The 22,859-nt window shown below is 43.9% G+C and overlaps 2 protein-coding genes across 10 annotated transcripts in view; one reads left to right on the top strand and one right to left on the bottom strand.

The window, feature by feature from the left end:
• The window catches only part of FAM131B (family with sequence similarity 131 member B), a 32,704-nt gene extending 23,878 nt beyond the window's left edge, over positions 1 to 8,826 (top strand). For 4 of the 5 annotated variants that reach the window (XM_038145627.1, XM_038145765.1, XM_038145842.1 and 1 more), the window contains one exon: positions 192 to 8,826. In XM_038145627.1, the coding sequence (XP_038001555.1) occupies positions 192 to 736 (545 nt within the window). In that variant the 3' untranslated portion in view covers positions 737 to 8,826. The remainder of the gene's footprint in view (positions 1 to 191) is intronic. The other variant, XR_005257974.1, reaches the window with a different exon arrangement.
• CLCN1 (chloride voltage-gated channel 1) overlaps positions 3,812 to 22,859 on the bottom strand; it is a 69,856-nt gene continuing 50,808 nt past the window's right edge. For 3 of the 5 annotated variants that reach the window (XM_038144802.1, XM_038144707.1, XM_038144889.1), the window contains 8 exons: positions 22,181 to 22,314; positions 21,455 to 21,669; positions 21,229 to 21,334; positions 19,723 to 19,805; positions 18,912 to 18,950; positions 18,173 to 18,277; positions 16,213 to 16,299; positions 15,307 to 15,702 (listed from right to left, as the gene is read on the bottom strand). In XM_038144802.1, the coding sequence (XP_038000730.1) occupies positions 15,307 to 15,702; positions 16,213 to 16,299; positions 18,173 to 18,277; positions 18,912 to 18,950; positions 19,723 to 19,805; positions 21,229 to 21,334; positions 21,455 to 21,669; positions 22,181 to 22,314 (1,165 nt within the window). Of the gene's footprint in view, positions 15,703 to 16,212; positions 16,300 to 18,172; positions 18,278 to 18,911; positions 18,951 to 19,722; positions 19,806 to 21,228; positions 21,335 to 21,454; positions 21,670 to 22,180; positions 22,315 to 22,859 lie in introns of all 5 variants that reach the window. The other 2 variants (XM_038144624.1, XM_038144546.1) reach the window with 1 other exon arrangement.

The raw sequence follows: 22,859 nt of genomic DNA on the forward strand, positions 1-22,859 counted from the left end.
GTCAGTTGTGGGTATCAAGGTCACCTGCCAGCTGCCCAGAACTGTGTTTCCTCTTTGCCCTCCTTCCCCCTGAAGGATTCACCCAGCCTGTGCAGTACAGTGCCATGCTCAGGCCCACAGGCTACCTGGATGAGCCCGCCTGGTCTAGGGAGAGTGTCTAACTGTGTGTTGTTTGCCTCCTTTGCTTGCAGAGCACATGGCCCAGACGCAGTATGACAGCTGGCCTCATTCCTACGTCTCACAGGGCATGTATTGCTTAGGCTCCTCCGACGCCTGGGAGGCCAGTGACCAGTCCCTCATCGCCTCCCCAGCAACTGGCTCCTACCTAGGCCAGAATTTTGATGAGTCCCAGACAAACCTTCAGGAAAGCATTTTGCTTCAGAGCAGCTTTCTCCAGCAGCAGCAGCTGCAGCAACAGCGGCAGGAGCAGAACTTCATCCAGAGCACGGGGCTGGTCCACGTGTGGCCCCTGCAGACTGCTCAGGGTGGGGGTGGAGCTGAGTCCAGCACGTACATGGAGGACCACATTGAGGATGAAGGGAACCCAAGGCTGGAGAAAGCTCCTCTCCTAAACAAGAAGCCTTCTCCAGAGGAGGATGATGCAGTGTGCCGGGACCTGGAATCTTTGTCTCCTCGAGAGGAGATGGAACATGCTGCACTGAGCCGCAAAGTCTCAGATGTCACCTCCTCTGGGGTGCAGTCCTTTGATGAGGAAGAGGGAGAAACAAACAACTGATGCTTTCTGTGAAGTTCTCATCATTGCTGAACAAAGAGAGGGGTGGCAAGGAATGCAGTTACAGGGATTCTTCTCTCCAGCTCCCCATATTTCCAAGCAGACACACCTTCCATTCCTGACATTTAATTATTTTTTTAAACGAGGAAAATCTCAAAGTGATTGACACATAAAAACTTATTCTTCCCCTCCCCCATGGACACATATTTTGGATTTTCATTGCTCTGGGCAACATGTGATGTGCTTGGAGAGATCTGGATTGGTAAATAATTTCTAAATCTTTTTAATACAAAGTCTTGGCTGTGGATACAAACTCTTCTGATACTGGGGATGCGGCGGATGAGACAGGCTTGGTGTAGGGAGCAGCTTTGTAGCTAGAATTCATCTTGGCAGAATGGACGTTGCTCTGTGGACATGGCCCCCTTCTATTTTGTAGAATATATGAATATAAACTGGTTTAAAATGAAGATGCGGCTTTGCAGATCTAGATTGCACTAGCGTTGGGATTGTGGCTGATGCAGAGGATCAGGCCATGAAAGATATGTTGTGTAAGCAGATCCTCAGTAGCACTTTGATACAAAGCTGTAGGTTGATGGATACGAGCTGCGCTCCTGGGGCCCGGGCTGTGCTGCCAGTGTGGCTCTGTGGGCACGGCTCTGCTGTGGCATGGAAGCATGGGTGCAGATACGAATCTAACCCTGCTCTCAGATACTCATGCTTTGGTCTCTTTCATTTATTTGTTTCTCTCTTTGACATTTCTGCCTTCCCAGGAGCTGGCAAGAGTGGCGTGTCCTTTTGGCAGTGGGCACTGGAAGCCAGTGGAAAGGACATTTTCAGCTACAGAGACAGTCATAAAAAGCTGACTCTGGCAGGGGTCATCTTGGTGCTGCTGCTGTGTCCTTCTGTCTTTTCCTTGCCAGCAGAATGGGGAGACCCAGAGAGTAGGCAGCAGGTCCAGGAACAGTGTGTACAGCTATGAGATCACAGATACCTAGTTTACATTAGAGTTTTCAGTTTTTGCGCTTTTTAAAAATCTTTTTATATGCTGGATAAGTGTTCATAACAAAGCAGTTAGTAATGGGAAAGGCCTGTACTCCAGTCATGACTTAACAGAAATACTGCACCTTTCCCATTTCTGCCACTCCTGCAGTGCCAAATATAGCTGGATGAAAAGGGGTGAGAGGAAATTTTCTCCTCCTATTTGTCTTTTGCTTTCTCCTGCCTATGTTTTCTTCTTTTGTTTTCCTACCCCCAAGCAGTGTAAATAATGCTCAGTACTTGGTCTGTTTATTTCCCTCCCATCTCTTTTTTAGGTGTGGAGAAAGCTGATTTCAGGAGTTTCCCCTATTTGTATGGGTTATATATTTTTTGTTTAAAAAAACATGATTCTTTGATTAGGGGGAATTTGGTCTCTTGCAATTCCTCACCATTTTTTACAGACCTCCTTTTGGGAGGGAGAAGTTTTGAAAGGAAGTTGTTTCACTTTCAGCTCTCACCAGAAAAATAAACAGGGACAAAAGCAAAAATTGTATAAGGTTATTGATTTTGCTGGAGGACTGAACAGAACCAGCAGAGATTACCCAAGTGCTGGGTTTTAATTGCAAGACATCTTGCAAGGAAGCATCAGCAGAGCATGGATGTAGATCAGATGTTGGATCTGATGAGCTAGAGAAAGGAATTTGCCTGGACACTGCCATACTGTTCCAGGAGCAACTCTTTCTCACTTACTCTGACTCATATTTGCTCTGTTTAATTCATGATACATTTGTCTCTTCTTTGCCTCCTCTTCAGGCTTGGTGTGTTTTTTGGATGACAGGAGAGTGATACATGCTTCTTTCCTGCTTCAGGTTCAGTTCCTGCATATTTTCAGGGAAGAATGTCTAAGGCGAACAAAATGTGACTGAAGGAATATCATCAAGTCTCAGAGTTTAGACAGCTCCTGGCAAGAAAAGCAAATGATGTCCAGGAATTGTGAAAAGTAGGAATGGGACTCTCAGGAAGAACTTTACCCAAATCAGCTTTTTCCCACTGACACAGGCAGCTGCAAAAAGAGGGACTCCTTTTTCAATACCCAGGTCTTTCCAGCCAAGTCCACTTCAAGCAGATCTGTCTTCCCTCTCCATTGCACCTCTAAATGAAAGACCTCTGGGATGTTTAAGTTACACTGGTAATCTGGTGTAGGTAAGAGAGAAGAGTTTTTGTGACCCATCTTTTTTTACGTGTTTGCTTGGTCTTGCTTCTGTCTTTCTAAGGAGGTTCGCTCTTCTCCTGGGTGATGAGCTTTCAGTATCTCTTCAAAGATGTTTACACATTCAGGTACTAGCCTCCCCTGGGCAGCAAGGCTTGATAAAAATGATCTCCTATAGTTCTTGCAGGGCCAGTGGTAGCTCATTGTCCTGAACTGGCTTGGGTCCAGCTGTAGAGCAGGGCCTGGGAAATCATACTGGCCAGAAAAGCGAGATGGGGCAAGTGCCAAGGGCACTTCAGCAGATGAGTAAATGAATAAGTTTAAAGCTATTTTTATTTCTCTTTTGAAAGGTCTTTAGGGAAACAAACATGGTTGGGTGTGTACCTTTGTGGGAGGTTTGGGTGGCTTGTTGTTTTCTTTCTCCAAACCGTTTTGTTCCCATGTGCCTCTCCAGGACCAATCTGGATGTTTACAGTAACTTTCAGAGTAGCTTCTAATGATCCCTTTGTGTTGTTTACAGGACTGGGACAAGTGGGTCAACTTGTCCAGGGCTTCTTTTTGTTTAATATGCACATGTGGTACGTTTACTAAGATGTCTGATTTCTGTCTAAAAGATATTCCTTATCTCCATGGAAAGCAGGGACAGGGAGTTATCTACATAAGGAAAAGTGTGAAGAAAATTGACCATATAGAAAATTTTGTGGAGTCCAATGGGAAGAGAAAATCTGTAGGTTCTTATAGCCTCTGTGGAACTGGGATAAAGAATTATACCCTGCTATATAGTTCCATAACCTGCTGTCTTAGAAACTTATAGAGAGCCTCATTCTCTGTGAATGCAGACTGGTTTGAACAGCACTCTCTGTAAAAACCTTCCAGCTTACTAAATTCCGTTTTGGTTTTTTTTTTTTTTTCCATAAATGTCTTAACATTCTGTAAATAATAAAATGTCAGCCTTTTCCTGAAAGAAAGAAAAAGGCTATTTTCCATACCTCTCCATAATCCAAAAGAGCTAATTGCTAGGAGTCTGACTAGAGAGAGCAGGTCTTCCTGTCCACACTTGCCACTCGAGTGAGCAGCCTGAGCTGAACTGGAAAGGCAGTTTGAATCTCTTTGAAAGTATAAAATTGTTTGTGTAATCTGGCCTTTTCTTACATAACAGGCCTGCTGCCTGTGTGTATCCAATACCAGAGAGAGAGACCTGGAACCTACTGTACGTTTCCCAGAAAAGCTATCATTATATAGATACACCTCTTCAAGCATATGGGAGGCACAGGTGCTCTGTGAGCGAAATTTGGCCTGCAGTCCCTTTATCCTGGTGAGGAGGGATGAGTTGGAGAGAGTCCAGCCAAATAGTCAGAGCCCAAATTGTGTTTGTGAGGCTGTAAATAAGAAGGAAAGGTGAGCTCAGTATCCCTGATCTGCAGTTACTAAGAAACTGAGCTCTGCTGTTTGTTGCCACAAACCCATTGTGAAGCAAAGCTGCACTACAGAAAATTTTGGCTATTCTTGAAGTTGTGGAGATAGAAGATTCCCATCTTTCTGCCAAGCCTTTGTCTTCAGTAGGAACTTGTTGAAATTACCGTGCTAAACATGAAAGAAGGCTTGAACAGAAGTGACCCTAATTTAAAATCTTCTGCTGGAAGAAAATTCTCTCTTGTTCCTTCTCCCATGATTGCCCATGCCTGATTAGTTATACTCTTTCATAACCTTTTCTTTCATATAAATCTGAAGCTTTCTTTACAAGCCTTCTGGGTTGTCTACAATTCCATTACCTCAGGCTCTGGGACAGAGAAGTTTATCTGCTTCTTTCAGTTTCTGTGCCTCTAAATCATCATCTTCTTTTGGAAAGCTGCTGACAAGTCATCCACTTGCTTTCCCCCTTAAAAAATGGTAACATTGCCTTTCAGGACAGGCTTGCTGCAGAGAACAGAGTTTAGCCGTGCTTCTAAGCTGATCCAGTGGTGAGCTGCTTTGAAGGAAGAGGAGCTCTGCTCTGACCATGCTCACCTCCCACAGCCCTTGGGCAGGTGCTGATGCACAGCTGGCCCACACCAAGCCAGGGACTTTTGCCCTGCTATAAAAGTGAAGATGGAAGAGCTGTGAGCAGAGGGAGAGAGAGTGCTGTTTTCAGCAGCTGGCCTTCCTTTATATCAGGTTGGAGAAACTGGGAAAGTGCACTTTGAAATGGCATCTTCATGATGGAGTCTAAGCTGCTCAAAGGAGCTGTCCTGCCTCCTCTCTTCCACCACCACCAGCTCTGTACTTCTACTGCCTAAAAAGCACCAGCACTAACACTCATTTGGCTGCTCAGGAACTGGCCCCATTGAAAACTGACCCAGTCCCCTACCTAAAATAAAGTCCTCTACCTAAATGAAGGTTTCAGTGGGATGAACTCTTCATATTGCTTCTCTTGGTGAAGCTGGCATCACTGAGGGCTGGTGAAATGTGCAGATGGCCATGTGGAAGACTGGTTGCAAATGCAACTTAAATTGGCTTAAGCTGATTGTGATATGTCTGTCTGAAAAGAGTAAGACCCACTGGGGTACCAGGAAGGACATTAGTCCCCATTTTCTTCCTCAGTGTTTTCCTTGGAATTTTTAGTATGCTATTACTCGATTTGGTCTTTGTTATTTATGCCCTGTTGTTTCCCTCACTCTTCCCTTCCACAGGCTTCCACACTTTGAGGTAAACCCTGGAAACTGGGCAGGAGGACATGAGTAACTCAATATATGCATGAAATTAATAAAATTAACATGCACAAATCGTGTGTGCACTCAGTGATTAAACTCCATGGCAGCTAAAGATACTGACAAGTCTTATCCTGTAATTGCAAGAGGGGAGACTTGTTTAAGTGTGAAGCATAGCTGTTGGAAGGGATATTTATCCCTATTTGCAGGCCAGTTCCAGTCTGATGTGAAGTACATAGGAGTACTTCACTCCTAGGCAGAGCCTGTGCTTGCTGCACTGTGTGCAGCAACAATGAAAAATGTTCAGTGTAGCCCTGGAGAACTGGAGGAGGAAAGTCATCTCTCTGTTTGACAGAGGTAGGAGGTGTCTATTGAGGCAAGGTTGTGTGCAACAGCACAGGGCTGTGCACCACTGTGTGTGGCAGAAAGGGAAAGACATGGAGAGGAAAGGCTTGGAAAAAGGTCCAGAAGAGCTTGATGTCTTTTGTTTACACAACACAGGTAAGAAGCTTCATGGCAGACTCCCAGCAGCGTGGATTGAGGTACAGAATTTCTATACAAGCTGTAAGTCCAGGATTGTTGCAGCTTATGGTACTCCTTAGCCCAAGCCACACTTTTTTTCTTTTTTTTAAGACAGTGATAGGAAAGAGACCTCCCTGAATTTGGGTACCTGCTAGCTTCTTCTTTGTTGTCTTCAAAAAAAAAGTTCACAGTGTGCTTCATTTTTCAGGGAAATTGTATGAGAAATACACAAAATAAGAACTTACTCCTTGCCCAAATGAAGTTAGTGTGGGTTCTGATCTCACTGGAAAACCAAAATACCTAAATTCAGCTTAGTTTGCCTTAACTGTTGTATTGATAATTGCCTAGAAGGAGAAGCAAACTCAGATAACCTGCCTCTAAATGCTATAAAAAGTAGAGCAATGTTGGCAAAGTCTAAGCTCTTCCTTCTAATTTCTCCCAGGTGGATTTTCCAGTGTTCCTTGTTCATACAACTCTGGCATATCTTTTAAAATAACTGTTTGGCTTTTTCTAAAAGAAAAAAGAGAGAAGAAAGGAAAGAAAAAAAAATTAATTCCAATACAGAGATTATCAGCAGCTTACAGCTAGAAAAATGTAAATAAGTAATACTTTCATCTTTGATTTTCCTCCCCTGTAGCAATCTGACAGGGAAAGATTTCTATGCCATGGCTCAGGGAAAGGAAAAATAAACAGGGAAAATGTGAGTAAAATGGTGCCTATTAGAACTAAACGTATGTGTAGGACAGCCTACAGTCATTAAAGCACAGTCTCAAATACGATTGCAAGCCGTAAAGTCAATGTCAGGTGCCTCTTTTGTACCATAGGCTTTTCCCAGGCTAAGTAGTAGTGAACCTGTGCAGAAGCAGAAGAGCTGCACTTCTGTGCCAGATCAGTGTCTCTCTCTGTCTCAGAATATGTCATGGAGCCTGGGGGCACTGTGCTCCCTGAGCAGCACAACCAGCTCCATGGACTGACTGGGGTAAGGCGTGGGGGTTATGATGTTAACAAATGGACATGGAAGATCTGCGCTTGCAACATCAGGGTCTATTTACATGCTTGCACTGACATTTTTCCCCAGCATAGGCAGACCAAAGTGTTATTTTTCCCTTGGAAATGAAGAGAAGCTCTATGATTGTCAGTGTTGGTCTGCACAAAAGGAAAGAAATATGTGCTGTATTTTTCCAGTGCAGATACACATTGTTGGAAGAGGAAAAATTCAGTCAGGCTGTGATTCTGAGAAAGAGCATGTTTACTGAAACTGTAAAGACTTGTTCAAGAATGTTTTCAGTGCAGATACCACAGAATCGCAGAATGGTTGGAAGGGACCTAAAGATCATCAAGTCCAACCCCTCTGCCGTGGGCAGGACCTACCCACTGATGTGTGTAGTAGCTGCTGTCTTCTGGGAAGAGAGGGGTTGCAGTGTTCTGTGGAAAGAATGCTCCTGCTAGGATCTTCCTCATCTCTTTCAACTGGGGACATTTTAAATGCCCTCTGAAACCTAGTCTTGTTTTTGCTTTCCCATAAGGGATCAAATGTCTGTGCTTGCAAGACAAAAACATCTAAAAAGGCTTTTCTCCATTATGGAAACAAGATTGTGCATCAAGATTTGCTTCTAATAAGATAAAGGCATGTAGTCCAGATTCATTGGCCTTCTGGATTCATTTTCATTGGGCATGGAAATCCAGTCATGATTGGATTGGAGGCCACAAGGTTAAGAACCCTCTTCCAGAGTTCTGCCATGTTCCCATGAGGCAAGTGTAGGTGGACTTCCCTTCTTTTCAGATACTGCATGCTTGAGCAACGTAGCAAGCCAAAAGCTCTTTTGCAGGTATATATTCTTGTTTGGCTTTAATTTTTCTTCTCTGATTTGTGGATGTTGTGCATGATTGGAGGTCTCTGGGAATCCCCACACTATAAAACTGGAACTCAAAAGTAATTTTACAGGGAACAAGATTCCTGTTTCAGCTCTCTTGTTTCAGCTCTTTTCAGACGTGGGTGGGTATAGACAGAGGATTTGGGAGGTGCAAGGGTGGTGGATGGGAATCTCCGGGGTGGCATGCAGAATGGATTCCTGAAGCATGTGTAAAAATAACTAAAGGCTCGGGTCGTCAAATGTTGTATTCTCAGTATCTGAAACGACTTTAGCATAAGCGTATGGGACAACAGAGGTTGCTGCAAAGCAGTGTTCAAGGGCTTCCCCCAAGCCTGTACGTGTTTTCTGTAGCGGGGAGGCTGCATGGTGATTGTATCCTTTTCAGATAGTGTTTACAGAGGTGCATTGATGTTTCGGGAGAAGGTACTGAACGGAAGTAAAACAAAAAGGGAGAGGGACCCACTACTGAAAGCTTTCGTCCTTATATTGTCCCACACTAGCCCTTAATCTAAAATGAGTCTGATTTGCCTTTGGTCTTCCAGCTCCAAAACATGTTTGCCTGAAAATTTTTGTTGGATATACTTCGCATGTTTTGATAATGTGACTTACGAGATAAACACTTCTACAAAGCTATATATAAATACATCCATGTGCAACCACCTGCATACATGTGCACACATTACATATAGACTTAGAGAACTATATGGCACTACACACCTCCATGCCTGTACGTGGCAGCAACCACAGTAAAGGAGGGGAGGTAGCTCAAAATAGCATGTACAGTCCTTTATGGAGTTGTTATTAAACAGAATGTGGTCTTGCCCTCCTGGCTGGTGGAAGTGTTTTATTTCTGTGGGACTGGTTCCAGGGGAGTTGCGTCTCAGGAAGGAGGATCCTAGGAAAAGGGGGTGGGTTTCAAGGAGAGAGTCTGATGGAGCACATTGAAAAGGATCCACTGTGGCTTGGAGAAGCACCCCAGAATAGGAAGTATCTGATTTCTCATTAAGAAAGAACATCACATATTTGACTATACAGGGCTAAAATCTGATGTGCGTCTGTGACTACCAGGACATGAATCCTAGGCCAGATTTGAGGATAGAAACCATCACATCAACACAATCCTCTAATTTAGCCCAGAGTGAGTTTTCTTCTTCTACTGAATAAGCATTTTCCAGGTCATACGTAGTAGTTTTGTCCCAATACTGTTGAGGTGCAGACACATCTGACTCAGAGTTGGACAGAAATTTCACAACAGCCCATTAGGACACAGAAAGGTGTCTGATGCTTAGGTTGTAAAAGGCACTGACATTGGGTAGCACGACTCTGGGTTCACATTTCAGTTTTAAATGCTTCTTCACCTGCTGTCCTCGTAGCAGACTGGGGAATTGGTCGATCCAGAGGGAAGGAAACATCTCTGCACTTCCAACATTGTTGTGTCATCTGCTTCTGATGCAGGACATTAGGTAAATCCAGTAGCTTGTTTGCCATAGTTTGCCATATGAGACTTTTAAATGCTAGCCATAAAAGGTATTAATTCCTTGTCAAGATACTTGTGCTTTTCAGACTCTGTTTCTTCCAGGAGATAAGTAGTGTTTCTTTCTCTTGCCCTGCTCAAGGCATAGCATATTTTACAATCAGGGCTATTGCACTGTTTTTACTTTCTGTGTTCTATTTGAATTTAATTTGCTTCTTTCCAGTTTACCTGCTTTTGCTACCAAATAGATTGCTACCCACCACTTGGTATGTATGTCTGCATAACTATGTTCAAAGAATTAATTGTGACTTGCATAAGACACACTTACTTAACTGCTTTAGGATTTTGTTTGTTGTTTTTTGAGGGTTTTTTAAAATTTTATTTTTGTCAATCCTTGTAAGTCTCCTCTGTACTCTCTCCTGGTTATGTGTGGGGTTTTTGTTTGTTTTGGTTTTTTGTTGTTGATGTTGTGGTTTTTGTTGTTTTGGTTTTTTTTCCCCCAAAGGGCCTCTAAACTACTTTCTTTTTGAAATGTGGTGTGTCAAATGAAATCAGTTATTCCACATATGTTTGAGACTTGAGTCCCTGGGAAAACAAAATGTTTCTGGTCCTGGAAGTCATACCTCTGTATAGGAAAAATGTCTTTTTTCCTTAAATTCACATTATGCTGCAAAGATGCTGTCCAGCTGCTGAATGTTTCACCTAAAAGAACTCTTTTTTCATCATACTAGATTAGACTTACCCCTCAGTTCAGCTCATCTTCTCTGGATTTAGCTCCTTAGCCCCAGCATGAACCTTATTCTATGCTATCTGCCTGAGGCTCACATCTCCACTTTCTGCTTATTTCTTTGTTCAGACTAGATGGCAAACCTGCCATATGTTTCTCTCACATTGCTGTTTTACAATACCTCATATGTTACTTCTAAGTGATTAATGAGGAGGGTAACTAAACAGGGCATAAGAGCGTTCTTGCTGTACACCTCACTGGATCTGCACTTTGCCAGCTGCAAGGGTACTTTCTGCACGGTTCCTCAGACAGATCCTATCTTCTGTGCCAGAGAAATTGCCAGTTTGAGTTAAGCATAGGATTCTGTGACATGTTTGGTCACAATCCAGCCATCTCAGCTCCCATTTCTTTTCACAGCACTTTGCTTAAGTGCACTATAGAAGCTTGAGGGGAGAGAGAAAAGCAGATTTTTTTCCTTCAAATCTATTTCTCATAAACCTTCCATTACTGTCTTTTGCATTTGTTTCTGTGTGGAAAAAAAACTGAAAAGTTTGTAGTTCTGAATATATCTCAGTATACCTTGTAGCTTTACCTTCTGTTCTTCCAACTGAGTAGCCATTCAGTAAAGAGTCAGATACTAGCAGTACTTAGGTTGTTGTTCCTCTAAAGTAGGCAATTCACATTTTCATTTCTCTGCATTCTGTTTCATTTATGAATTTGCTACTGGACTTTTCCTCAGCTGGACATTGTCCTCCATATCAGGTGCAATTCTTCAGGTTGGCTAGATATGTTTCTGTAATTGGTTTTACTACACACAAGATGTTTGCACTAGCAGCACACTAAAAAGGCTGGGATGGGAGCAGATGCTCATTTGTAAGTCCAGTGCTTGAACTAGTAATAGGTTTGGGTGAGACTCTGCCTCATTTAGCCATCACACTAATCCCAGCAGTGTCCACAGCAGTCTTGTCTGTCTTACAGTGAAGCTGCACTGGGACTTTGTGACATCCAGCAAGCTGAGGGAAGGAGAGATGTGGCTCAAGGCACAGGAAACTGAGTTGACGAGTTTTCTGTTACTGCACAGCCATGATTTGACAGAGGTGATGTTTGTGTGTGTGCCTGAGTGCACGTGCACAGGGTTGTCTGTCCAGTGGCTGGGAGGATGCACAAGAACAGCCTGTGGCTCACGGTCAGGACCAGTTTAAGCTTGTCTCCCACAAACACAGCATTAAAAAGTTTTGCATCATGTCTTAAGACCCTAACCCCAAAGCTCAAGCACAGCTTTTATGTGTAAATTTTAATTATTGGTCTCTAGTGTTGATTATATTTTTACGAGAGCTGTGCCCAGGTATCTGCTTATGTGGCCATGAGCAACTTAGTGCTTGCTGTGACTGTATTTTTAATAGTGTGTTTTTAATTATACCCTTCCTGGGTTTGGAATAATTTGGCAAAGAGGGATCTTCTCTTGCTCGGCTGGTTTTTGCTGGTCTCGTACTCTTTGGCCACAAAACACGCACTTCATTCAGTATTTGCATAGCTGTTGTTTTTATGGGCTCTATCTGTCTCTCTGTTTCTTCCTGTTCTAATTGGTTTTGTCCATAGGCTTAGAAAACTAGCATTTCCTTAGTCTCAAATGGCAACCAAAAATGTTACTTTGTTGAGGCAAATCTTTCTTGTTGTTCAGCAGTTCATCTCCATGTGTTTTCTCCTTCATTTGGCTCCTGGCCAAGTCTCTTAACTGTGTCATACCTACTTAAAGCTCCACTTGTTGTCTTACCAACCTTAAGTCTTCTCTATTTTTTAAATTCTTTATATTGATGCACTTAAAAACAAGACTCTGCTTTCACCCCTAAGTGCCATGTGAAAGGAAGAATTCAGTTTTTTGCTAGATGTGAATTTCTATCTGAATGGGAAGACCTCACAGCTGATAGAAATTCTGGGGGTATTTTGGGTTGAGAAAAAAAGGTTTTTTCCCTGTAGCTAATCAAATCTGTGCTATTTGGATAGGATGGGAGATGCAGGTTTCAGAGTGACAGATCAGTGTGACTGTTTGCTGGACAAAGGTTTCAAGTTTAAACTTTGAGGGGGTGTAGTGGGATACCCTGAGAGGACACAAGCTTAAAGTTCCCCTGACAAAAGCAGGCTTAGTATTATTTTACTACACATTTTGCTCCTGTTAATGTACTTGGCATCAACTCAGTGAAGATTCTAGTTAAGATGGAAGTGGAAACAGCTTCAGACTTTGCAGACCATCTTTGCAAAGTGTTTTTTGTCCCATCCTGGCTCCTTATGCACTTTCATGTATGAATAAAGGTAAGAAAATGGTGCAGGTGGATGCTGCTTCTGTTCCATGGGTGAAGGCAATACCCGGAATGGATCTTGAGCAGTGTCCACAAAGAGCAGCAGTTAGAGCCACCTTTCAGCTCCCCCCCAGAGAGCAGTCCTGCTCCTCACAGTAACCCAGGGACAGCTAAAGGCAATAGGAGTGGAGAGGTACCCGTGTTTGTGCATGTGTGGGCACATGTGTGTTCTCTTGCAATCTCAAGTGATGAGCCTCAAGAAGCTTTCCAGGTTAGCCAGTGTTTCACTCCCCAGGCCTCTCCATGTGCATCATTTTTTGTTCCAGCTTCATCTCCCCCAGCTCACAATCTGTCTGTCATGACTCACACACTTGCTGGCTTTGATTTAGACTCCCATCTGCTTTCTCAGCCAGTCACATCCCAGTTTTTCTGTAACACACTGTAGGAGAAGTGTGGGACAGGAGCAGAGCATATCTCTGTAGTCAGGAGAGAGGAGGGGGAGGTGTGCTGACTCCAGCCTCAAAGTTTCTCCTTGTCTCATCTGTCTCAGTGGAAACCTGTGCTTAAGCTGTAAAATCTAAGTCTGCACAGTAAGGCTGGGGCTGACTTGGAGAAACTCATTCTTCTTGAGTGTGCTTGGACCCTCAGACCAGATCTGGTCTCTGTGTTATCACTCACTGAATATTTATACTTTTATAAAAGGAATGTCCTTTCCCTTCTGCTTATATAATGGACTATCACAATTCCCTGAGAAAAAAAAAAAAAAGGCAGTTGTTTTGCCTCTTCCCTGCAGGCAGCAGAAGGTGACTCAAAGGTAGTGTGGAGGCCTTGCTGATGCCTGGCAGACACAAACGTGCCCCTCTGGTGGAGCCAAGCAGCTGTTGTGTGCAGGGGACTTGCCCTCAGATCACCACTGTCTCCTCACAAGGACAGGGTGGCTCCCAGAGGACAGACCATCATTAAGGCAGGAATGGCTGTCCCCACTTAGCTTATCAAGGGTGATCTTGTGCCTGAAACAGAGCAGACCTGGTGGGCTCTGAACTCCAGACAGCAAGAATAAATTTCTCTCTCTGCAAGAGACTAGCAGGGAAGATTTCCTTTTACTGTAAGCTTGTCACAGACTCTCCCACCCATAAGCATCATCAGAGAGGAATTGGTGCAAGGTCAATCCTTGGAATTAAAGCCAGGAGGGAATTTTCCTTTGGTGACTGGGTTAGAAGTAATGGTATTTTTGACTTGCTTTTGAGACAGCTTATGGAAAATCACGTGTTAAAGTAGAACTGGCCACTCTAAGTTAGAGAATGCTTTACAAATATCAGGAAGGGGAATGAGAATACCCCCATAAACGTATTTTCTGAGCCTGGATTTCTTCTCTGTTGCTGATAAGTGCAAACACGTCTAATAGGCTGCTTGGGACTGCATCTAAGTGGTATGAGACACCAAAATATGGTAGAAAAAGATGTAGACTGTTAGATGAAGCTGCAGAATACACAGAACTTGGTTTTGCCTGTTTACTGAGAAAACCTCACGAGAGCGGTGAATTAAACAAAGCAGCATCTTACCTTTGGATGCCAAGGTTTTGCATGCATGACACGAACTGACAAGACGTCTTTTTGCAAGATGCAGAAATGCTCCAGATTTAGAACTGGAATAGAGAGGGATGCTGCAGACAAGGGTTGAGGTCTCTGCTGTTAGTCACAACAGAGACAAGCTGGCAAAAGTGAGAGCTGGAATTCTCAGATCTGAGGTATGCAGAAATATGTGGAAAGTAGGTAGGGTAGAATTACCAGGAAAAGAGAGCAGGAGTTTTCAGAAAGAAACCTGTTTTCAAAGTGTAGAAAATGCGTCTTCCCTCTGCTGTATTTCTTGGCAGCCTGCTAACACTCCATAATTTTTTTTTTCTTGAGTTCTTATATTTTAAGACTATAACTGTGGAAAATTGTGAACAGTGATTTAGAGAGACAAACAGTTATTTGAAATATAGGTACATACATGCTGTTTTACTCCTCTTCCCCCAGCACTGAGGATGCCCTCACTTAAGATTTTCCCACTCTGTTTTAAAATTTCAGAGATGATGGGGAAACAGAGAAGCTTTTCTCTCTTCCAGTGTTTTCTAAAGCCTTGGCTGAATTCAAGACATGAGACATATACCAAATATTTTCCTCCCATCTCTTTTTAGGGCATGGCTCAGCTATAGGACAGAGGAGAAGCTCCTAACTGCATCCCCATCCAGGAAAATCCCAGAGTAAAAATTGAGAAAGAATAAAAATGTTCTATGTGGGAATGTTGGGGGGAGGTGGGGGTGCAAGATAAGAGCCAGTGAAAAGGAGTTGCAGCAACATGGACAGGGTGGCAGTCAGAAGCAGCAGTATGCTTCTAGGCTGGAGGTCTGGCTGTGTTATACTGCTGCATGCAGGCCTGGTGTGGCTGGAAGGATGGCACCAGTGGTGAGTGAGAGCTGATCCTCCTCCTCTTTCCACATGGCAGATTGACCCAGGGCATCCTGACTGTGTCAGCAGTATCCATGTCCTGTTACAGTGTGCTCTGCCCACACTCAGGCTCCTTGCAGTCCACATCTGACACCTGCACACGCCCCAATAGTCCAGCAGCCCAACAGTCTGCCCAGAGGGAAAGCATCAGAAGAAAAGGGTCAGTCTGATGTCCCTCCTCCCAGCTGAATCCATCATTCCTTCCATCATTCCTCTGTGGGGATTGCAAAGAACATCCAAAAGCTTCTCTTGGAGGAGCAAACACAAGAAGACTGGCTCACTGAAGAGTGTGATGGACTGCTACCTTCACACCAGCTATAAGGGAACATCCTCATCCTCATCTTCATCTTCATCCAGGTCAGTGGTACGTAGGTTTATGTCCTTGAGGATGTCTGAGATGTTTTCAGCAACTCGCCCTGTCAGCTCCATCTCTTCCAACTCGGTATCTGTGGCATAAGCGGAGCTGGGGACTTCCCCCTCTTCCTGTGAGTGTGAGGGTTGGGGGGAGTGTGAGCTGGGAGGCAGAGGGCTCTCGGTGCCCAGGTTTGCTCCTTCCTCTGCTGCCACCGTGCCGTTGTCTTCCCGGCTCCACGCCTGCGCGCCCTGCCCGACCTTGGTGGTGCTGGAAGTCCGGTTGATGTCACGGAAACTGGCAAGGGGTGGTCGGAGACGAACCCCAGAGCGGGTGGAACCCTCTATTGCCTTCTGGAGCTGAATAAAGAGAAACACTTCAGAGAAAAAACATGAAAGGGAGGCTGGCCTGGCCCTACCCAGCAGAAGTTCCCTACCCAGCAGAAGTTCATCTACTCCCCAGGGTAAAGGGATCACAAATAGAGTCACAGCTCCACCTCTGGGGCCTGTGGAGATAATCTTTTACACTGGTGATGTAATGAAAAATTCCATGGTAAACAACAAATTCCACACTTCTTTCAGAAACAGTAATAGCCACTCAGTTGAGAGTGGCTATTAAGCCTGCACTCATGCAAAAGATGAACCTGTTAACATCCCTGTAAACAACACCTGCTGCCTCCTCTGAAATGCAGTCATCCATTCCTTTACGTGGCTTCCAAAGAGCAGACTCAGAATTCAACACTGGACTGAAAATGTAGCGCTTGCAGTTATATATATTCCCAGCTGGAACTTGCAGCACCTGTGAGTTACTGCAGTGATCCACAGGACACTTGCAGTTATTTAAGAGAATGGCAGAGGATGTGTACTCACCTCTTCCAAAGCCAGCACTCCCCTCAGCTTTCCCATGCTGGTTACGTAGGCATGGCTGAGGCCCAGCAGTGAGAACAATGTGTGTGTCTAGGAGCAAAACCACAAAAGACCGTCTCAAGGGCTTTGGAAATGCGCAACACAGAACTTGGTGCAAGAGCTGGGACTCAGGATTTAGAAATGGAAATCACAAAGACACAAAACTGCAGTTATCCCAGTGAGAAATTACGTCTTCCCTTCTTCCCCTTTTGTATCTGCCAAATACTGCTCTTTGCTCCTTCTGCTGTGCAGCCGTAGTTGGGACTGTGCTGATGATTGAGAGCACATTCTCAAGGTCATTCTCATCCTGCAGCTGGTGGAGATTCACACACAACACAACAGTCTGTGTTGTGCATTTGGAGACCTATGGAGATCCTGTTGCATTTTAGTGCTGGAAACTGAGCTACCATATAGTAATATGTAAAGTCAAAACCTGCTTATGTTATTTATTGCAGTGCTTTCCTTATCAATAGAGGATTTCTTTTTTCCTGTCCTAGAATATTTTCTGTGAAAGCTTAAACTTGTTGCTGCTTATCCAGTGCAGTGAGAACACTGAGAACAAGTTATTCCCTTTTTCTACAAAGTCTCCTTGAAAGGACAGATATCACTCTGCTATCAGTCTTCTTTTCTTCAGCCTAAATGTACCCCATTATTTTACTATTATTCACAGATCTGGGTTTCTAAAACTTTCCACATTCTCAGTGCTCATCTCTGGTATATTTCCAACCTCCAGGTTCTTGAAGCTGAGCTCTAGCTGGACTTTACCTGCAGCCTTACATGAAATCATTCTGTCACAGCTAGTGTTTGACCTTTTTTTTTAGCATCATGAGATACTGAATGTCATATTCAAGTGTAAACTAGGAAAAGTCTGATTTCTCAAGAACAAGACATTTTACTCTAATGTAAAAAAAATCCAAAAACAAGCAGACTGGTTAAATATAGTTTGGTCATGATAAACTGTGAAATTCTTTTCATTGTCAGCAGTCTCACATTTAGCTCTAACTGTGCATACTTCATATAGTTTGATTATTTATTCCTGGTTTGGGTTTGGGTGGTTTTTTGTGCATCCAAGTTAAGTTGATTTGTCTGTTATTTCAGAGTTTCTCACTTGCTCTTTTGTATGACAGGTACGAAACTTTCCCCATGATCAGCCTTCAAGTGTATTTTTTTGTAAGCCTATATTCTCAAAGATAAATGCTAGTGGTTTTCAGATGACTTCACCTACCCCTTCAGAAAACTCATCTGAACTATATGCTAGCTTATTCTTGTTTTGCTCCAGGCTGAGACCTTAACAGTAATTAATTAATTTAGTACAAGGCTTATGCTGGCCATTCACATTAAATATTGATAAAAGCATGCACTGTGCACTTTTGCTTCAGTAGACTGCTTTCCCTTTCCACTGAGTGAAAACCCAGTCCTGTCTTCCTCCTGATTGCTTTACTCCCCAGTCATCCTATGCTGACTCCAGGTGTTGCATGATCCAGCTTTCTCTTTCCTTGTGCTTTAGTTCCATGAAGAGCCTGTGACACAGGCAGACTCTACACCCTGACAGAAGCACCCTGAGAAATCCAGGAATGCTCATTCCAGTGCTGCACACTGACAGGGCAGACTGTCAATCTCAGTGTAATGCCCCAGCCGCAAGGCACACAATGCTGCTATTAATGTAGCAGATTTTTTTTTTTCTTTTTTGTCCAAAAGCGTTTTAAATAAATGGATTCAGACTTCTTATCACAAAGGCTTTCATTTTGCAGGAAATTGGAGATACACAGAAGATTACAGGAACAAGCTCACTTCTGTAGCTTGATGTGAAAGTGGCTGGTGATAGTAGATGTACGTGAAGACAAGGAGAAGAATCAAGTCACAGGCTGGACTTGGAATGAGTGGAGAAAAGTGATGTATGCCTCAGGGAGACATCTGCACTCACCTTGTGCAGGGAGGTTCTCTCCACCAGTTGGAAAGGGGAGGGATCTACGCGGCAGCTGTCAAAGCACACATTCTTGTTCAGCTCCTCCTGTTCCCAGGCATCTATCTGACACAGGAAAGAAGGGGAGTCACTTTTTACAGCTACCTGCAGCGTTGCTGTCTTGTGTACCCAAACTAGTCCCCTCATCCTGTTAATGCTTCTTCCTTCCTATGCACAGCATTCATCTTGTCCATTATATCTCACCCCTTAGGTTTCCCATCCCTTTCTTGCCAGATGTCAAGTGCCTGTGGAAACAGGGCAAGTCAGAGATTTTCTGAGAAGATGGAGTTGTGTTTTTTCCTTCTTAAAGAGGGAGTGAACATCTTTAGCTTTCCTTTCTGAGTGCATCTTCCCCTTCTTGTTGCAAGATAATTGATCCATTGTGTAAGAAATGAAGGAACAACGAGGGCCCGCAGAAGGACTTAGATGAGGGGGCACCTGTGGAGGCCTCTAGTCTAAAATCCTGCTGCAGCAGGGCTGACTTCAAAGCTAGATCAGATTAGGCAGAGTCTTACTAGCACATCTAGCCAATCTCTTCTCGTATGGGTGAGACTTGCCCACTGTGCCACTCCAAGAAGAAAATTACTTTGGCTATGGCTTTATCTGGCAATCACTGAGGTTCCTGGAGTATTGCAAGTGATAGGAAACGGGTACAAGAAGCACTCATATGACCTTACTCCATTTTTGCACCTTGTCTTACCTCTTCTGGTGTCATTGTCTCAATGACTTCCACGGGCTCCTGTAGGAGAAAACACTGTTTAGGACAGCCAAAGAACCCACAGTTTCGCTGAGTACAGAAAGGGAAAATCTGCACAGCCTCCTCACCCCATGCGGTCCACTTTTTGTTCCAAATGGTGTATTAGATTTTCCAAGTGCTTAGATTTTCTTTATACTCATCCATTATATACAGTGTACTCTGCCCTTGCTGTGCTTCCCTTGCCAATGACAATTCACCATGGAGTTCTGCTGGAGCAATTCAGGTGCCTAAATATGGCCATCTAATACTGATTTGGATGCTCTCAGGATATCCCCCATGGGGTCCAACCACTGCCCTGGAGTGGATGGGTCTCCTATAAGCTCTATCTGTTATCCCCAAACCCTGTACAGATGTGTCAGATAACCAAGGGCAAGTTTAACATGGCAAGAGCCAAAAGCTTTTTTTTTTCATTTTTCTCCATCTGTTCAAAACTGTTTGCCAAACAGAATAGAACTGTATTTTATTGCATGTTAGCCAAAATATCATTAATTTTTTTCACTGAGAAAAGATGCCCAAACTCAATCATGCTGGTAGCCTGACACCTGAGCACAGGTGACTCTTTAGGAGGATGCACACTCCTTTACAATAATCACACCCTTTCTCCTTGGAGGCAGTTCCCCAGTGATGCTGTCAGTTCAGGACCATAACTGTGTCCATGCTTTAGCCAAATGCTGAATGTCTCAAGTAGTAGTTTCTAGTTCCATTGCATTCCCTTCCTTCTTCAGGGTACTACCAGGCTCTCTGTAGCCCTAACCTGGATGGTGCTCTCTGTTTCATGTGGACGGCTGCAATGGCACAAGAGCTGCTGGATCAGTTTCCTCAGACTCCTGAAACTGCCTGAAGGATGAGAACAAACACGTGGATAAGAGAGAAGAACAAATGAGAGACAAAAATACAAAGCCCCACACCTAATGCATCCTCTTAGCCAAGGCAGTCTGGGAAATACTGTGAGGGACACGATAGAGCTGGGCTGGTCACCATCTGGCATTCAGTTTGTAAGATGATGTCTGGGACATTCCAGAATTAATATTCCCATGCAACAAAATGTATCAACAAACTGGATGTGACAGGTGCCAAGGGGTGAGGAGTCCATGTGTTGTGCCAGCAGTGGAATGATAGGAATAGAAAATACCAGAGTTATACTCCAGGGCAGGGAGGTAGCAAAGAGGAAGATAAGGGCCTGGTGCTGTTGTGAACAGAGCTATGGAGGAAGTTTGGTCAGAAACAGTGATAGCTGTGAGCCAAACTAAAAAAAGAAAAGCAAGGTCTCATGAATTCATTCCTGTTCCACTTCCTTTGTCATTCCTGGGTCACCCAGTTCTAGCTTCACATAAAATGTTTCACTTACTGTCCTTGTTTTCATATGTGATTCTTTTTCTGCTTTGGTAGGATAGGTGGATGGCTGACCCACCACTCCACTGCTCTGGAAGCATAAAGTGGATTTTTCTATGCCTTAGAGGTTTAGTCACACATGAGGGGTGTTAATAAACCAGAATGTGCTACATGCTCTATTACATGTAATGCTTGGGTGCCTAAAAGCACAAGTTAAAGCCCTATCCTCTGTATTCATTCTCAAGACTGGGCTACATCTTTGTGCTTACTCACTCTCTGCATATTTCATGATGCATAAAGGATAGAAACAACCCACCATCCTGCATCACATATACATGAAAAATGAATCAGAAATGAGCTATGAGTACAGACTTGAAAGCAAAGCTAATACAGGCTAGGGTGTGACACAAAAGAGCACAATACATCGATGTTTGTCCATCACATTGATGCAGCTGAATCAAAGAGATGTGTGTCCAAGGAAGGAGCCTTTCAGTTTTTTGAGATGGCTGAGAGACAGCCTAAACTACTCAAAAACTTAGTGCAGATGTTTAGCTCTCAGGCTGCTTTCCCCAGGGAGATTCACTCATGTGGTGAAAGAGCCAAGAGATGGGACCGTTTTATGCAGACTCTCCAGAAAATGTCCAAGGAGTTGTTATTGCAAAGAATGGAGTGGGGAGACAGAGAGAGTCCATCCTTAGTGAGCCTACTTATGCTGTGCTTTCTGAGGGATCATAACAGAAGGTATTTCCAGGTACATTACGCTGATGTTTGGGTGCACTAACAAAGTGTCATTCAGGAACAACAGAGAAAGCTCCTCCTCTCAGTCTCTGGGAAACTAGCCCCTTGCACAGGCAGCTACACACAGTTAGCATGAAATCTTCCCCAAGCTGGCTAGGATGTGGTTGAGCCATGACAGAAGTTACCGTACCTGAGTGTTGCTGGGGCTCCAAGGTTTCAGGCATTTGTTTAAGAGGACTTGTTGGGCCATTTGGCTCCTCTGGGTAACTGGGAGTGGGACTTGGAGGCCGAGGCAGCTGTTACGGAAAGGAGAGAAAATAAAGTCCACCTTGTGCCATTTATTTCTCAGCCTCCCCAAATGCCTCGCTGCTTCCAAGAAGTCTCTACATTGCAGTCTGTCCACTTCTCTCCCTCACCTCTCCCTTCTCCTCTGTATCCTCATCCTCATCGACATAAGCAAAAGATTCATGCTTCAGCTTGGGCAGGTTTGCCCAGGGTCCATCGTAGGGTGCCTCATTCAGCTTCTGCTGCATTTCTCTGTTGAGGAGCCGTCGCCGCTCTGGGCTCATGTGTGTCTGGAGGAGAGCCTGCAGTTCGGAGCGCTCCACGGACCCCAGGAGGATCATGGACTCTGCGCAACACAGAACAGGGAAGCCATTAAACCAACCACCTCAAGGTTTTGAAAGTCCTCTCCCACACATCACCCCTTTCTCCTTCCAGCCTCTTCCAGGTGCTCAGGCTTGTACTATCTAGAGCTGTACAAGAGTCACTGACCCACACTGTGGTGGCTCCTAGGCTGTGGGGCTGTGGGAAGGGACCTTGCCATCCTGAGCTGTGCCACCCCGTGCATGCTCTTGGCTCACGGAGGATCCCAGGAGAGATCCCTGTTGTCACAGTTCAGTCTACAGACTTCCCAAACACCTCCCTTGTGTGCTGGATCTGCTTCACTGCCCACACTCCAGCTTCCCTGTCTGACCAGCTGAAACAGCCGTCTGCCATATATCATCTGCAGTGGAAGATTTTTAGGATTTTTTTTTTAATGTGGTAGGTCACACTGCCTGCTTCACAGAATTTAATGTGAAAGCTAGTTTCTCCAAGCTGAGACAGTCTTCAGGAAGGACAAGTTTTTCCACATTGCCTACCTGGCGAGTCCACCAAAGGCAAAGATTTCACTGTGGTGCTTTGGAGTACCTCTTGCAAGTCTCGGTATTTACAGTTGGAGGAAACAAATTTCACATCTTGGACCATAATATCCTCAACAAAGATATTGTATTTGCTGTGAATTTGGGGAGGATAAGAGGAAGAGTTGGCATATTAAAAATGTCAAGCACATAAATTCCCTAAAGAAATACCCAAATGACTACTTTTTTAAAAGTGCTCAAAATACAGCTGCCAAATGATCTTCTGTGAGAGTAACCAGAGGACTTTCCAAGAGGATAAATACAGATTAACTGGATTTCCATTACAGTTGTATTCCACTCCGTTACCCCTCACCATAAAATACACACATGTACACATATATGTATAGATGGTTTTTATGTACATACCTATGTGTATGATAGATACTAGAGAGGGGAAGACGTTTATAGGAATAACTGAGTTTTGCTTTAAGCAAAATATCCAAATAAAGTACAAACATTTGCTGGGGAAAAAATATCTAAACCCCACTCAATTTAGATAAATTTTTCTGCTCCTGATTTTTAAATTTTTAAGCTGATTGTACTCCTGATTTTTAAATTTTTAAGCTGAAGCGACTTAGAAGTATTAATACAAATTCGGTAACAATGCAGGTCATTCACACTTGTGCTTTCAGTGAAAAAA

The sequence above is a fragment of the Motacilla alba genome, chromosome 1 (assembly GCF_015832195.1).
Source record: "Motacilla alba alba isolate MOTALB_02 chromosome 1, Motacilla_alba_V1.0_pri, whole genome shotgun sequence".
Classification (NCBI taxonomy): domain Eukaryota; kingdom Metazoa; phylum Chordata; class Aves; order Passeriformes; family Motacillidae; genus Motacilla; species Motacilla alba.